Genomic DNA, 17890 nt, shown 5'->3' with positions numbered 1-17890 from the left:
TCAGAGAACCGTAATTCAAATCTAATTTCTGCCCCTAACTATATGTCTGACCTTGGGCAAATCTTTTCAATTCTCTGGGCCTCAAATACTTTACCCAAAAAGTGAGGAGTCATCTGGACTCTAAAAATAAAAAGTCTAATGGAGCAGATGACCTCTGAAGTTCCTTCTGTCTCTAGACCTATGGCCCTATGACCCAAGCTGCCCCCCTCCTCCAATGCCCCCCTAACCTTACCTGTTGCTCTGCTGTTACAACTCATGATTCCGTCTATGCAGTGACTTCAAAAAAAGAGATTCCATGTGTGAGTCAAATAGAGGGAGAGACTCCCCTTCCTGCACACACACACACACACACACACACACACACACACACACGCATGCATAGCCAGCCCTTCCAGAAACCACACTGTTTCCTATAGGTCACATAGAGTATATACTGTCTCCAAACTGAATGTTGGGACATACTGTTAGATCTTAACCAGCACACCTGAGGAAGTAAGAAGGGGGAGAATTCTGGGAAATTAAACTTTTTTTTGGTTATTAGAAATAGCAAAGGAAATTTTTCTGATTCCAGTTGCTCATGATTCAAAGTGTCCCTAAAATGTTTGAGTTTACCTTCCTGCCTTTAAGTTTCATGACTGTTTAATCCTTAAGGATCCCACAGAACCTTGGAGGCAGCCATCCTGCACCTCCAGTCTCTTCCTCCAAGAGTATGGAGGGAGGTAGGAGAAGGGGCAATAGATTAAGGAGATGTGACCTTAACTTTGTCTTATTGGTTTTGTACTCATCCTCCACTGGAATGGGAGAGTATGTGAGTACATGTAAGAGTGTAAAGGAACACGAGAGAATAAGACCTTGGGCTCAGGACAATGTGAACTCCAGAGTGAAAAAGTTCTAGTTAACAAATTCTTGCTAATTTAATGCTGTAGGTGTTTGCTTTTGCTGTGGGTTAGGGTGGAGTGGGGTGGGGAGGGGAGGTTGGACTTGTGACTTCATTTTCAAGGGAATTCCTTGTGAGGAAATTCCCACCTTCCCAATTCCCATCAGTCATATATATTTTTGGAGAGTAGCTGGAAGCATTAAAAAGTTAAAAGACTTTCAGAGACCCAGAGCCAGTATGGGTTAGAGGTAAGACTGGAACCCAGGTCTTTTGTACTTTGAACTCAGCTTTCTATCCACTACACAACATTGTCTCACAGACAAACTGTTATAGGCGAGAAAATAGCCCTATTCAAAGAAGTTTGGAATGGGAATTCTGTTCTAGTGGGCCCCTTGAAACTGTTATGGGTCCAACAACAGGGTATAAGGAGGAATTTATTCCTTCTTTTCCCCCCATTGGTTGGCCAAGCTCTCAGTCAGCATGTGGGTGGTCAGTGACAGTTTTAATCAGTTATTAGCCCATGATTGACTGACAACAGTCCAGCCAGTTAGTGATAAGGCACCCAGGAAAGTTAGAACACACACATACTTATTGAAGATAGAGCTGTCTAAAAAATGCATAGGATGGCTTCAGCTCTGGAAATACCAGGCATTTTGATTCTCTTATGACTTCTGAGGGTCCCTGTAAACACCCTAAAGGAGCTGATTATTGCAATTGGACCCAGGTGGCCCCAAATAGCCAGCGGGAGGATAGCTGCACTGATCAGTATGATGCCAGTGAGGGCCAAGCACATGCTCATATCTGCTCATATAGCCTCTCAGCAAGCTTACCAATGGCCCAGGGATGGAATGTTGTTTTCTCCAGGAGGATAATCAACTCCTTGGAAATAGCAGGGGCACTGGCTCCTGTGGTAATGAACAGAGAAACAAGGGTTGGTGAGAGAAATCAGGATCCCCCAAGATCTTGACAGGCAGGGACAATGCAAAATTCCAGCCTGTTAAATGTTCATGAAAAATTAAATTTAATGGAAATAAATTTCCTTCCTTAGCTTTTGTGATTCTTTCTGTTCTCTTCTGATTCTTCTATCTAGTAGAACAGTCCTTCTTAGTTTCCTTTGCTGGTTCATCATTCATCTTTTGCTCCTCATACATGAGTGTCCTGGGGGTCCCTCTAATCCTATAGCTTGAAATGATCTTGCTAAAACAAAAATCCAACCACAGAACCCTTGGCTAGAGTCTTGGCTTCATATTGTCACCAATATATAATACAAACTCCTCAGCTGACTGAATAAAGCCCTCTGCAATTGACCTCCAACTTTCCTTTCCAACTTTATTTATTTATTTCCAACTTTATTTATTTATTTTTATTTGCTCTTACCCTTCACACATGTTGTGTATCACCAAACTGGACTACCAGCTACTCCCCAAAATTAGCATTCAATCTCCCACCTCCATGTCTTTATACAAACTGTCTTCTATGCCTGGCATGTATTCCTCCAGGAGTCATCTTCTCTGTGACATTTTCGCCAATTCAATTATTGTGGTCTCTCCCTCATAAGTAACCTTGTACTTACTTATCTGTGTATGTATTGCATCCCTCCAGTAGAATATTTGCTACTTAGAGACAAGGGATGTTTCATTTTTTAATACAGCAATAGAAGTGGATGTGAAAACATGTATAGACACAAGTCCATAAGAGAAAGATCTAAAGGTTTTAGTGGAACATAAGCAGGAGGATTGGAGTTAGCTCATACTGACTCACAAGAGCCTATTAAATTTTTGATATGAGCATTTCTACTTAAGAAACTGGCAAATGCTACAAAACAGGGCTTGATTTATTGTGTTGTCTAGAGTTCCAACACCAAACTTAAGAAAGTGATGGAGAAAATTTTAAAACTGCAGATTAAACTTACAAGTATTTCTTGCATTTTCAGAGAACTGGTTGTTAAACTTTTGCCAGCATACCGTATACTATAAGCTATTACTCAACAATATGGCAAGGTAGCTAAAAATATTTCTCATATATATAGATAGATATGTATACATCTATATATGTATCTGTGTGTACATATATATATACATATATGTATCTATGTATATACACATATATACATATGTATGTATGTATAATATATAGTGTGTGTATGTATATACTGTATTCTTGGATTCTATGATTCTGTGATCTAGAGTAGCTTGGGATGATTTCATAGAGAAGAAAGGAATTTGAGTTTTGAAGGATAGTCAGGATTTGACCATGTAGAGGAGAGATGAAAGGTACTCCAGGGAGGAGGAATGATGGATGCAAAAATGTGGAGGTAGGAAAACATTCAATATATTCAAGACACAGTAAATATAAATATACAAATAGCATGTGTATGTATGTGTGTGTACATATATATATATATACAGTTCCTTATGTATGACATATACATAAGCTCTGCCCTATTCAGCAACATGTGGAATGATGTGAAATACTGAGTCCAGCTCTGGATGCCACATTGTAGGAAGGATGTTGACAAGCTTAAATGTGTCTAGGAGAGAATAGCATTATGGGACTTGAAACCAGTATGTCATAGCCTACCAAGAATGGATTGAGGGAAGTGGGGATGTTTAACCCAGAAAAGAGAAACTTAGCAAAGTAATGTGGTAATGATCTTGGCTATTTTAAGGATGTCATTTGGAAGAATTGCAGTTACTCAGTTCATTCCCAGAGTGTAGAACTAGAACCAATGAGTGGAAGCTACAGGGAGGCTTGTGTGTTAGTGGAATGGGCTATACTGGGAAACAAATGGATAATCACTTATTGCAGATATTATGAAGATATGACTCATACTAGACAACCTCTGAGATCTCTTCCAACTCTCTTCTTGGATTCTAGGATTCTGTGAGCTAGAATAGCTTGCAATGATTTCATAGAGAAAAAGGAATTTAAGTTTTAGAGTATAGTCAAGATGTAGCTATGTAGAGGAGAAATAGAAAGTACTCCAAGGAGGGGGAATGATGGAAGCAAAAGCGTGGAGATAGGAAAATATTTAATATGTTCAAGAGGCTGTAAAGTAAGTCAGGTTGGCTGGTGTATAAGTTTCAGGAAGGTAGAGATTTAGAAATAAGAAAATCGTGGACTGTGGAATGCCCTTTATGCCAGACTCAGACAAAGACAGAAGACTACTTCCTTGAAAATAGAGATTATTTTATTCTTTGTATTCTATGGTGCCTGGCATTTGTTGATTGATCATGGATTAATTTCATGTTTGTATTTAATAATTATCTATTCAATTGAATCCAAATGGTTGGCCCCAAATGTGGCCAGTGGGGTCAAAGAAGATAATAGTTAAGAATCAGTTGTTGGATTTGGCTAATAATAGATCAATGAAGCATTTCCAGTTGAGCGTTAGAGACATACCTATACAATTGGTGTTTAAGAGCCTATATATTATGAAAATGTTAGGGACAGTGGTGAAAACAGATATCTGTTGAAGGTATTGCAGACAACTAGTCCATAGATTGTCAGGACCTGGAGTCAAGAAGACCAAGGTTTAATACCTATCTCTCACTAAATGTGTGACCCTAAGCAGGTCACTTAATTTCTCTCAGACTCAGTTTCCTCGGCTGTAAAATAGGGATAATAACACCTACCTTACATGATTATTTGTGAGGATCAGAAGAGACGATATAGGCAAAATACTTGTAAACCTTAAAGCACTGTATAAATGCTAGGAATTATTATGGTTATTATCATGGGAAGCTGGTAATATATATAAGCCATATCTCCATAATTCCAATGAGGAAGTTGACTCCTCTCCCCCTCAGTAATGAGGGTCTTTACTTATAGTATAAAAATGGAAAGGAAAGTATCTGGGCAAGACTTACTTCTAAGAAACAACTAAGAAGCAGCAAAATCTGAATTTCTGGTTTGTTGGGGAGGAGGGGGTAAGAGGCTATGCTGGAGTCTGAGGATCTCCCTACCTGGGGACACATCTCTCTGCCTTGCTGTCCAAGTAGGTGCCAGGAGGGCAGGCACAGCCCTCTATACAGTGGTCCTCTTCATCACTACAGCTTTCTTGCATTGCCAGGGCCTGGCAGGTTTGCCCACAGGTTGCCACACAAGGGCTATATTCCTTAGTGGCTTCACAGGACAGTGCTACAGGAAAGAAAGGTAGTCAGTCACAGATCAGGAAAGGTAGTCTCAATGTGCCCCACCCCTGACTGGATGCACAGTTCCCCTTTGAGCAGATGGAATGGGTGAGGCACTGAACAAGGAAAAACAAGTGGGCTAACCCCACAGAGAATAATAACAGTGAGTTAGGGGGATGTCTACCCCAAGCATGTGGAGATTTTCCCTGGAAGAATGGGTGAATGAGAACAATTTACTTCAATGGCCATGAAGGCAGCTGAAGAAGACATCGAAGATACCAAGGTCATCCACTGCATCCTGGGCCATTGCCAGTCTTCTTGACTTTTGCCCTGCTACTGGACTTTGATGACTCAGGAAAAGAGAGTAAAGCTGACAACTTTGATAAACTCTGCCTCACTTAAATCCAATTCACTCACAAGTCATCACTTTTTCAAAAATGAAGGATAAACAACAACAACCTCATGTAGCAGCAACAGCAGCAGCAGCAGTAATAGTAGTAGTAGTACTAGTAGTAGTAGTAGTAGCAGTAGCAGTAATAGTAGCAGCAGTAGTAGTAGTATACTGCTTTATGGTTGGAAAGTACTTAACATTGTATCTTACTTGATCCTCACAATAATCTTTTGAGTTGGGTGCTATTATCAGCCTCATTTTACAGATGAGGAACCTGAGGCAAAGTTTTAATGACCAGCCCAGGAACACACAGGGATAGTACAGAAGGGGGTAGGGACAGTAAAATAGATAGGCTTTTTCTGCTGCCGCCCTCCCACTTTCTTAGGTGTTGACATTACAGTCAGAACAAGAAAGAGCAGTTGTGAGGTCTGGAATGGAAAGAGTATCCATCATCTGAGTGTGGGTGTTTTGACAGGCTACATTTTTCATTTTCTTCTCAGGCTGCCTGTGTGGAACAGCTTTTCCCCTTCAAGGTTACCTCCGATAGTCACTTTAAACCGATTTCATTGAGATAAACATGCTTGCTAGGATGGCCTAGGGGAGGTAAGAGAATGAGGAACATCAAATCATGATGGCCCCTGGAGTGACCCCAGCCCCCTGGGATGCCTGGCCATACATACAAACAATACACAAACATACCCCATGCAAGCACAGAGCTTGGTCACACACAGGGTTTACTCACCACAGTCTGGGAGCTGGGTACGAAAGTCAATGGTAACTCCGTGACGGCGACACAGATGGGTGTAGTGGGCCAGCGTGGAGCACATGCACATGTGTCCACACCTGCAGGCGTCCTTGCGGCACTGTTCATAGTAGGGGATGGGGCTCAGATAAGGAGAGCAGGGTGCAAACAGGTCCTTGGTGAGCACGCTGCATGCCTCAGCCGCATAGGATGCTAGGGGAACACAATAGGGAGGGATTCTGGAGTCTATGGCCTCACCACAGAACCAAAGAACATTAGAGCTCAGGAGAACTGCAGAGACCATGATACTCTTACCTCTTACCCTCTCATTTTGTAGAGGACTAAATGGTGGGTCACAGAGGAGAAGGACTTGCCCAGGGGCAGAAAGAAGAGCCAGGACCAGAGCCCAGGTCTTCTGGTTCCCAGTCCAGCAAACCACATTACCTTGATATTAGCCCTAGAACCATTTCTAGCACCTATCCACATCTACTATACTCCATTCCTAAGATACCAGTAACCCCCATAGTATATAGTCCAATCCCACCCCCTACTCCTGATCATCAGCCAAGTTATTTTGCTTCCCTAATCTCTGGGTTGTCCCTCACTGTTTATGGGATAGCTGTGTCTAGTCCCTACCTAGCTTTTATCTTTATCATCTGCCCTCCATCTCTTGCCTACCCTCTCTTTACTTCTTCTTGCCCTCATCTTTGCCAGATCTTCTTTCCCCCTACCTCCTGCAAGCCACAATTTCCCTACCCCCCTGGCCGTATCACAAACCTCCCATTCCAACTGCCTCTCACTGAACCTCTGCGCAGTCTTCAAGCACTGCTGAACCCCAAATGATCTCACTCACCAGCCTGCAGGTGTACATCACAGGGATCCAGTGGGGCACTGGAGATGCCTGGGGAGCAGGCTGATAGGGTTTTCCAAGAATTGCCAAAGAGATGTGGGGTGCTCTCTGGAACACCCACAGGGGACCTGTGGAGAGCCAAGGAATAGGTGTTGCATATGCATAGTCATACACAAGTATGCCATGATACAAAGCCTGGTTTCAGGACTCCTCCTACCCAGAATTCTCTTGATTCTCCATGGAGGGAGAAGAGCCCAGCAGACTTTGGTCTTAGGCTTATGTGATCATAAATCTAATTAAGAGCAAGACTGTGCAGAGGAGAGGGACATTTGTTCCACTGTCCTCTGTCCTGGTCACATCCATAGTACTGTGCTCAGCTTGGGCACCATATTTTAGGGAGGGCACTGACCATGTGGAAAACACTGAGAAAAGGAAATTTAGAGTGGTGGAAGCGCTAGGGACTATGCCTACCATAAAAGAACTAATGGCAGGAACTGGGGATAGATATGTAGACTGGTAAAGACTTGGTGGAATTGGATGAGACAAGGGGTCTTTTATGTATTTGAAGGACATTCACTTGGAAAGGGTTTTGGAATTATTCTATTTGTCCCCAGAGGGCACAAATGGACAGAAACTGAGTGGCAGATTTAGACTTGATGTTAGAAAAGCCTCCCTAACAATCAGAGTTAACCAAGAAATGGCAACAGTTGCCTCAAGAGGTAGTAGGTTTGTCTTCAGTGGAGGACATACAACACAGGGTCATCCATTTAGAATGGGAAGGGACCTTAGAGGTCATTGAAACCAAACCCTTCATTTAACAGAGGAAAAAAACTGAAGTACAGAGACTCAGTCAGGGCTCCACAGCTATCAAGCATCTGAGGTGGGAAGTTAAACATGGGTCATTCTGACTCTCAGGTCTGGTGCTTTATCCACTATTCTGTGCTGCCTCCCTTCAAGCAGAGGCTGAGTGGGTAACCACTTAGGGGATGCCATAGAAGGGTTATTTCATTTATGCATGGTTAGATGGATGGATAAAGAATGAGGAAAGCAGGACCAGGAGATCACTATCTACGTGTGAGCTCCCCTATGACTCTGAAATCCTGTGGCCAGCCCCACATTTCATTGCTGCTTAAAGTTCCCACTTCTTCTTGGTCTAATGGATTGGTTGGGAAACCTTTGACTTTCATTTCCTTTTTTCTGAACAGAAAGTAGCTGTAATGATTTTTATAATAAGCTCTTTTCTCTGAGTTTCAACCATAACATAATAGGCTCTGACTTTCTAGATGAGGAAGTAGTCACTATCAAAAATTCCCCTTTCCTTTGCAGAGGAGAGAACTGGTGAGGAGGAGGTGAGGAGTGAGGGGGAGAATGAAACAGAAGAGCTGGGTATTGAGCCCCCAGATTGCCAAGAGCAGGGTAGGGAGGTACATTTTCAGCCAAATCCTCTTAGTTTCTAGCTTCCTAGGCATCCCTTACCCCTCCAAATTCTGTATCACCCTCAAGGCACTCCTCACATTCAATCTATTCCTGAGACAGATCCCATTTGCCTGTCAACAAGTCCCACTGAGAAGACAGTGATTACTAATTATATTGAACCATCAGCCTTAATACTTGGGAATGTTTAAATATTTAAAGGTAATATTAGGAAATATTCAGGGATTGAAAAGTTTCTGCCTGAATGACTGCAAAAGGATGAAGCTCTAATGGTGGCATTTCAGGCACCATGTTGGGCTGTGGGAAGATATTTGGGGGTAGAGAGAGCTTCCTGTTATCTTAGGCAGCCCTGATATCCCTATCCCTCCCCACAAATTGTACCCACTTTCTCCCCTGTTCCCCTCCCCAACCCTATAGGATCATTGCCTACAAGAAATCATCCTGCATGTTCCCATTGAAGGTCCCACAGAGCCCCACGGTGTCATCCTTCCATCGTTGGTCCACCTGGATATAGAGACGCAGCCCCTCCCGGTCATACAGCACCTGCACTCCAACTGAGGTCCTCACTCGAAGAAACACGGATGACAACTTCCGGATTTCAAAGGCATCTGGGAGAAGCAATGGTGGTCGGGGTGGAAAGAGGGCTTCAGTGAGTATGGCTAGCACCCTCCCCCACCTACTACAAGACTTCCCCCTGCCCAAATCCTAAGCCCCAGGGTGGTTTGGTAGAGCACAGAAATAAACCCATTCCAGTACCAATACTAGGGTATAATGATAACTCTGTTACAATGGTATTGGGCATAACCCCACTTTAATACTGATAGTGGGAATCATCCTACTGAAGCACCTGCTATTGGAATTCTTCTATGCCCCAGTTTCCTCATCCAGAAGAAAAATAAAACTATTAGGGAATTAATTAAACTCATAAAGTGAAAGAAATAACCCCATTATAATACTTCCATTGATATGATCAGAACACACACATTATATTACACAGTTGCAAATTACTCTAAAAGTTGTTTTATTCTCCCCAAAGCCCTAGTACAAATATTATTGTCCCCATTTTATAAAGGAGAAAATGAAGGTTCAGAGGAGTGAGATGACACTTCCATGGTCACACAGCTGATATTTGAATCCAGATCCTCCTATTCCAAGTTCAGTGCTCACTTATACTCTAATAACACTGTTTCAGGAATAGAGAATAATCCTGTAATAGGTCTGGTATCTGGGAAGTCCCTGTCTACTTAGACAGAAGTTAAATGACCAGGGATTACCTGGGATGTAGTAGAGGATATTCTTGGTCAAAGCTGAGTTGGACTAGATGGTTTCTGAGGGACACCTTGGTTTGTTTGGATGGTTTGGAAGGGACTCCTTCCAAATCTGGGATTCTATGGGCAGAGTTAACATCCACATCACATACTGGTGATGGGGTTTAAGGGGTCCAGGGACCCCTCAAGTACAGGAGAGGTTCGTCTGGAACAAATTCATGGATTCAAGCATTCTTCAAGTCAGGTTGGCAAAGGTTTATTGTAATGCCAATAGGATGGGGAGAGCTCCTTAAGGAACTTGCAACTTAACAAGAATGATGTTAAAACTTGTGTAGGAAAAGTGGTGGATTATCTAGCAGATGTGCCAATTAGGTGATAACTTACAACCTTGGTCACTGGCACCATCCATTACTAGAAACCAGGGGAAGGGATTTCTTAAGAGGTGTGTTTTTGATCTGTTACATCTGTAGCAAGATAGTTTTGAGAGTTGATGACCATAGTTTGACCTCTGGATTGAATATAATAACTTTGGGAATCAATACATGATAATTCCGTAGTTACAAGATAACCCTATTTTTACAAGAGAATTTCTTCAGGGCTCAGCTTGTTCTTGTGATGGGGAAAGAGAGTTTGTTTTACTAGGGTCTACTCATGAGTAATTGTGAGGAAAGGTAGTTTGTCTTACTGGGCCCACTCATCAATTATTGCTAGGTGTCATAGTGTCTGGTGACCTTGCACAGCCCTCCCTCACTTCCTCCTTGACAAAGTCAAGTGCAAGTCATGTCATCATTTCTCTGAAGTCATGGTTTCTTCAAAAATGAAGGATGAACGCAACCTGTGAGTAGACCAAGTTGCCTGAGTGGGGATCCAGCTAGCTGGGCAACCCAGCTCATCCTTTCCCTTCTGTCCCCTCTCCCCTTTCTTTGGAGTATACTGGCTAGATGTCCTTCCTTCTTTCTTTCCTTCCTTCCTTCCTTCCTTGTCATTCCCAAAACCTTAAACCCAGTGCACTCTGAAGGTCATAGGTTGGACAACAATAGGTCCCTGCCCAAGCTCCATTTAATTGCTGGCATAAAATGATTACCAATAATAAGAGTTTCTCTATCCCTACTTCTGTGATTTAGTTATTTTTTTCTTTTGATCATTAAAAGGACCATTCCCTGACTACTTCTTAAAGAGTCTGTTCACTCAAAGGGCATTACATCCCTCTAAGTGAGTACTTGAAAAGACCAAGGTCTCCCACTGCATCATGGGCCATCTCCAGTCATCCTGGTGAATATCTGATCACTGGATCTAGATGGCTTAGGAGGAGAAAGTGAGACTGGTGACCATGCACAACCCTCCCCCACTCAAAACGAAGTTAAGTGCAAGTCATGTCATCATTTCTCTGATGTCATGGTCTTCTTTGAAAATGAAGAACTAACACAACAAATGTCCTTGGACTGCAGAGAAAACTATCAGGAATAGTATTTTGAAGCTAGGGAGAAATGTGATCTTGGAATTGGGTTCCAAGCACAATCACCCCATCACTGAGACATACATACTATATTCCCATTGGCACGGGTACTAACTCCTATGTCTAAAGGTATGCAATGGTGACTAACAGCTCCAATAGAGTCTAAGAAATCTAGGGTACCTAGCACTTACCACCTGCCCTTCCCCATCTTACCATCCGTATAAGGCAGGGTGACCTTGTACTGACCAGACATGAGGACATCTCCTGCCTGAGTCAGAGTCACCTGTTTCCGTGGTGTCTGGTTCAGAATCACAGTCACTGACTGGATACAGGCCCCATCCTGGTTCTGGAAACAAAAACAAGAAGGGGTCAGAGGACCAGTTACATAGAAGCCAGGAGCAAAAGGAATCAGTTCACTCAGTGGATTTCAGCCCTATCTAGGTTTTCTCCTTCTAACCTCAAGCTGTTGCAGATGGAGATTCCTTGTATATCCTTATTACTGTTAGTTCACATTTAGCCTCAGCATGCATGCCTCTTTAGTGGACACAGGACTGGGATTGTGTATTCCCTTAATGGACCTTCTAGCTATTATCACCACACATATACGAGATATGAAGTCATAACCACACAACTCCCAACACAAAGAGTCATTTCTTCACAGGATGCCAGAAGACACAAGATCCCAAACCCCACTAGCCAGAAACAAAATGGTGAAATATATCAGTGAAAGGCATTTATGATCATGGTGTATAGAGAGTTGACCTTAGAGTCAAGAAGACCTGGATTCAGGTACTGCCTCTGATAGCCATTGACTGTGTGACCTAGGGCAAGTCATATAACTTCTCAATGGTCTAGACAACTCTTTAAGATTCTAAATTGCAGAGCACATGCCAATCTTCAACAGTGGAGAGAATTTTCTCAAGGGGGAATACCTTACGCAAATGAACTCACATATTAATCAAAAAATCAATAAATCACGTTTATTAATCATCTATTAATTAATTAGCACATTTATTAATCATGTGCTAGGCACTGTGCTAAGTGCTGGAGATACAAAAAGAGGAAAAAGACAGTCCCTGCCCTCAAGGAGCTTCTAATCTAAGGAGAGAAACAAGTAAGCAAATACATACAAAGCAAGATATATACAGGATAAATAGGACATAATTATCAGAGAGAAGGCATTGGAATTAAGAGGTGTTAGGCAAGGCTTCCCAGGATTTTACTTGGCTCTTAAAGGAAGCTGGAGATGTCATTAGCTGAAATAGAGGAGGGAAAGTGTTCCAGACACTGGGGATAGCCAGAAAAAATGCCTGGAGCTATGAAATGGAATGTATTGTTTGTGGAACAACTAGGAAGCTATCATCATTGGATCAAAGAGTATGTGCCAAGGAATAAGATGTAAGAACACTAGAAAGGTAGAAGAAGACTATTTCCCCTCAAAAATTACATAGATAGATGGCAGATCAGTACCAAGAAAGGACTTTAGAAATCATCTAGTGTGGTCCTATAATTAAACATATGAAGAAACTGAGACCCAAAGAGTGAAGAAAGATTTGCCAAGACTTTGCTTGACTAGCAAATAGTCCAGCTGGGATCAAACCTCAAATCTCCTGACTCCCAATCTAGTTTTAAAAAGAACTGCTTCTCCCAGCCCCTTCCTTAGAGTCAACCTCTAGCCTGACCTTCCAACAACTCAGAGGTGGGAATATTCTCTCTGACTCATTTAGGACAAATCTCAAAGCCTCCAAGAGAAGCTTTTCTAGGTGTATGTGTGTCTGTGTGCGCGTGCGCACGCACGCATGCTTTCAGACAGAGAGAACAAGAGCTAAGCATAATGGATCCAGCAGTCAGCTGATCTGGTAGAGAACCAACCTTGGAGACAGGGTGATCTGGTTCAAGCATTACCTTTGACACAAGCTGGCTGTGGGACACTGGCAGATAGCTCAGACTTTCAGTGCTCTAACTCAATGCTCACTGGTATCAGATTCAAATGCAAAGGAAGGGTATTACAGTAACCACACATGTTACACACATATGTGTATTATACATATGTGTACATGCATGTGTGTATATATACGTTTGTCTTTATATAGACACATCACAATCAGATAGGAACCACATTTTGATCTAGTTTGGGCTGCACTCTGGAGAATTCTGGGCTTCATGCCCCCATGCGTGCCCTATGATGTGGATCTGGTGCTTGATATCTTTGCCCTGAATACCTCTCTAGGACTACAAGTTACAGAGAAGATGCCAACCTGCAACAGCAGAGGATGCTTGTTCAATGTCAATGAAATCATTGATCAAGTCTCTATCTCTGCTTACTCATCTAATTTACACAAACCAAGCAAGGAGGGCTTAATCATTTGCCTGCCACCATTACTGTATACGAGGCTATGTCATGTTATCACAGTTGATTCAACTAGTAATCCTAATTGAGGCTGAATATATGCTATTAAATTCATAAGTCTACATGGGAGGGGGAGGGGATCATTTTTTATCTTCATATCCTTAGCACATACTAGGCATTTAATAAATACTGGTTGATTGATTGATTATCACATAGCCCCTACTGAAAATGTGGATGTACCTGATTTAATTTAATTCAAATAGAACTCCTAGGTATGGAGGCCAAGGTCAGACCTAACTAGTCACATGCCTGGTAGCCAGTCACACATCACAGACCCAACTCCAGCTGGCTGGCTTACAAATTCATACACTTAATCACAAAGGCGTCTAGGGGCAGAAGTGTAAATGATTCCATTCAGTCCAAGTGCACTACTCATCATTTCTCACCTGGACTTTTGCCAGAGTCTTCTACTTGGTCTCCCTCCTTCAAATGTCTTCCCACTGCAATCCACCTTCTTCTCTGTTGCTAAAATAATTTTCCGGGAGCCAAGATGGCGGAGTAGAAAGACGCACATACACATAGCTCTGAACCCACAACCCATAGAACGGCTACAGGGAAGTAACTCACGGTGAATTCTGCACCCAGAGGCCACGGAACATTTGAGCGAGGGAGATTTCTGTTCTGGAGAGACCTGCAAACCTCTCGCGGAGGGTCCTTCGCGCTGCGGACTGGGCGCCAGGACTGGGAGCTGAGTGCAGCCCTGCCGCGGCCGTGGCACCGAGAGGAAAAGATCCGAGCGGGCTTCAGGGATGGGATCTCCAGCGGCCACACAAGTACCTCCACCCACAGGTGACGGGGGTCGGTGAGAGAGTCTCTTTGGCAGGTTGAGAGGGGAGTGGGGTGCCCCCATAACTCAGCCCCGCCCCCGGGGGTAGAAGCTGAGAGGCGGCTGCAGACAGGGACTCCCCAAGGGGGCAGGAGCCTGGATCCATTGTGGAAGGTCTGTGCATAAACCCCCTGAGGGAACTGAGCCTGAGAGGCGGCCCTGCCCCGACCTGACCACCTGAACTTAATCTCACACTGAATAGCAGCCCTGCCCCCGCCAAAAGCCCTAAGGCTGGAAGCAGCATTTGAAGCTCAGACCCCAAACGCTGGCTGGGAGGATCAGGAGGCTAGGTGAGTGTGAGGAGAATATTCAGAGGTCAATCACTGGCTGGGAAAATGCCCAGAAAAGGGAAAAGAAATAAGACTATAGAAGGCTACTTTCTTGGTGAACAGACATTTCCTCCCTTCCTTTCTGATGAGGAAGAACAATGCTTACCATCAGGCAAAGACACAGAAATCAAGGCTTCTGTGTCCCAGCCCACCCAATGGGCTCAGGCCATGGAAGAGCTCAAAAAGAATTTTGAAAATCAAGTTAGACAGGTAGAGGAAAAGCTGGGAAGAGAAATGAGAGACATGAAGTCAAAGCATGAACAGCAGATCAGCTCCCTGCTAAAGGAGACCCAAAAAAATGTTGAAGAAATTAACACCTTGAAAAACAGGCTAACTCAACTGGGCAAAAGAGGTTCAAAAAGCCAATGAGGAGAAGAATGCTTTAAAAAGCAGAATTAGCCAAATGGAAAAGGAGATTCAAAAGCTCACTGAAGAAAATAGTTCTTTCAAAATTAGAATGGAACAGATGGAGGCTAATGACTTTATGCAAAACCAAGAAATCACAGAACAAAGAGAGAAGAATGGAAAAATGGAAGATAATGTGAAATATCTCATTGGAAAAACAACTGACCTGGAAAATAGATCCAGGAGAGACAATTCAAAAATTATGGGACTACCTGAAAGCCATGATCAAAAGAAGAGCCTAGACATCATCTTTCATGAAATTATCAAGGAAAACTGCCCTGAGATTCTAGAACCAGAGGGCAAAATAAATATTCAAGGAATCCACAGAACACCGCCTGAAAGAGATCCAAAAAGAGAAACTCCTAGGAACATTGTGGCCAAATTCCAGAGTTCCCAGGTCAAGGAGAAAATATTACAAGCAGCTAGAAAGAAACAATTCAATTCAGGATAACACAAGATCTAGCAGCCTCTACATTAAGGGATCGAAGGGCATGGAATAGGATATTCCAGAAGTCAAAGGAACTAGGACTAAAACCAAGAATCACCTACCCAGCAAAACTGAGTATAATACTTCAGGGGAAAAATTGGTCTTTCAATGAAATAGAGGATTTTCAAGTATTCTTGATGAAAAGACCAGAGCTGAAAAGAAAATTTGACTTTGAAACACAAGAATGAAGAGAACCATGAAAAGGTGAACAGCAAAGAGAAGTCATAAGGGACTTACTAAAGATGAACTGTTTACATTCCTACATGGAAAGACAATATTTGTAACTCTTGAAACTTTTCAGTATCTGGGTACTGGGTGGGAGTACACACACACACACATGCACACACGCACACATACATAGAGACAGAGTGCACAGAGTGAATTGAAGAGGATGGGATCATATCTTTAAAAAATGAAGCAGTGAGAGAGAAATATATTGGGAGGAGAAAGGGAGAAATTGAATGGGGCAAATTATCTCTCATAAAAGAGGCAAGCAAAAGACTCATTAGTGGAGGGATAAAGAGGGGAGGTGAGAGAAAAACATGAAGTCTACTCTCATCACATTCCACTAAAGGAAAGAATAAAATGCACACTCATTTTGGTAGGAAAACCTATCTCACAATACAGGAAAGTGGGGGATAAAGGGACAAGCAGGGTGGGGGGATGATAGAAGGGAGGGCATGGGGAAGAGAGTGCAATTTGAGGTCGACACTCATGGGGAGGGATAGGATCAAAAGAGAATAGAAGTAATGGGGGACAGGATAGGATGGAGGGAAATATAGTTAGTCCTATACAACACAACTATTATGGAAGTCATTTGCAAAACTACACAGATTTGGCCTATATTGAATTGCTTGCCTTCCAAAGGGAAGGGGTGGAGAGGGAGGGAGGTAAAGAAGTTGGAACTCAAAGTGTTAGGATCAACTGTCGAGTAATGTTCTTGCCACTAGGAAATAAGAAATACAGGTAAAGGGGTATAGAAAGCTATCTGGCCCTACAGGACAAAAGAGAAGATGGAGACAAGGGCAGAGAGGGATGATAGAAGAGAGAGCAGATTGGTCATAGGGGCAATTAGAATGCTTGGTGTTTGGGGTGGGGAGGGGATAAAAGGGGAGAAAATTTGTAACCCAAAATTTTGTGAAAATGAATGTTAAAAGTTAAATAAATAAATTTAATTAAAAAAATAAAAATAAAAAATAAAAATAAATAATTTTCCTAAACCATATGTCTTAACCATATTCTATAAATTCCTCCTACTAAATAAACTCCAATGACCCCTATTACCTTCAGGATCAAATATAACATCCTTTCTTTGGTATTTAAAATTCTTCCTAGTCCCTTCCTAACCTTCCAGTCATCATATACTCCACATGCTCTCCATTCCATCTACACTGGTCTACACTTCATGTCCAGCCTTCGTGCCTTTGCCCTGACTGCTCCTCATGCCTGGAAAGCACTCTCTCTTCACTTTCAACTCTTCCTTCAAGATACCTCAAGAGCCACCCTCAGCAAGGATCTTCCCCTCTGAGGTTATCTTGCATCTGCTCTCTATGTGTCTTGTACATATTGTTCATATATCATCTCACTCAATTATAATGTAAGTTCCTTGAGGGCAGGCTCTGTTTTTGACCTTTTGTACCCCCAATGCTTAAACACAGTGTCTGACTCCACAGTGAATGAATTCTTTAATTTAATTTAATTAATTCATTAATGAATTCTTACTGACAGACTGCGAGCTGGAGATCCATATACCACTATGAATAAACAGCTCAGCTCTGACATCTTCCCCCACAAGGGCTAGTGTGGTGATTTCTTGGGGACATTTTAAAGCCAGATACTTCGAGACCACCTTCAGACCTAAAGCCTGGGGTAAAGGCAAGAAGGGAGCATATTGTAAATTAGTGATGAAGGAATCCCCTCCTTCACCCTAAAGCCTGGGCATGAGAATTGCTTATTTCATTTGTACTCACTTACAAAATGTTTTGCTGAAAGGTCACAATGACATTTCACCACCCTTGATGCCTGGGACCCCTTTTATTAAATAAAGCATCTCCCCTGACAAATAGCCCTTTCATCTGTAGCCCCATCTGGCACAGTACCATGCATATCACAGTCGTCTTATGAATGTTTATTACTAGCTCACATTTCTCACGTTTTGCTTTGAGATTTACAAAGTGTCTTTCACTACAATGACTCAGGGAAGGAGGGAGAAAGTCTTATGATGCCCATTTTCCACTGAAAAGAACTGAAGCACAGAGAGAGTAGCTTGTCTATGATTGAAC

The 17890-nt window shown here is 42.6% G+C and overlaps 1 protein-coding gene across 1 annotated transcript in view; it reads right to left on the bottom strand.

Annotated features, from left to right (window-relative positions):
• The window catches only part of OTOG (otogelin), a 111965-nt gene that overhangs the window by 68917 nt on the left and 25158 nt on the right, over nucleotides 1-17890 (bottom strand). The window contains exons 18-24 of the mRNA XM_072621406.1: nucleotides 11365-11497; nucleotides 8858-9035; nucleotides 6997-7121; nucleotides 6144-6356; nucleotides 4843-5017; nucleotides 1708-1782; nucleotides 233-276 (exon numbers count right to left, since the gene is read on the bottom strand). Coding sequence (XP_072477507.1) covers nucleotides 233-276; nucleotides 1708-1782; nucleotides 4843-5017; nucleotides 6144-6356; nucleotides 6997-7121; nucleotides 8858-9035; nucleotides 11365-11497 — 943 coding nt within the window. The remainder of the gene's footprint in view (nucleotides 1-232; nucleotides 277-1707; nucleotides 1783-4842; nucleotides 5018-6143; nucleotides 6357-6996; nucleotides 7122-8857; nucleotides 9036-11364; nucleotides 11498-17890) is intronic.

The sequence above is a fragment of the Notamacropus eugenii genome, chromosome 6 (assembly GCF_028372415.1).
Source record: "Notamacropus eugenii isolate mMacEug1 chromosome 6, mMacEug1.pri_v2, whole genome shotgun sequence".
In the NCBI taxonomy this organism is placed as follows: domain Eukaryota; kingdom Metazoa; phylum Chordata; class Mammalia; order Diprotodontia; family Macropodidae; genus Notamacropus; species Notamacropus eugenii.
This window is presented reverse-complemented; position numbering and strand designations above follow the sequence as displayed.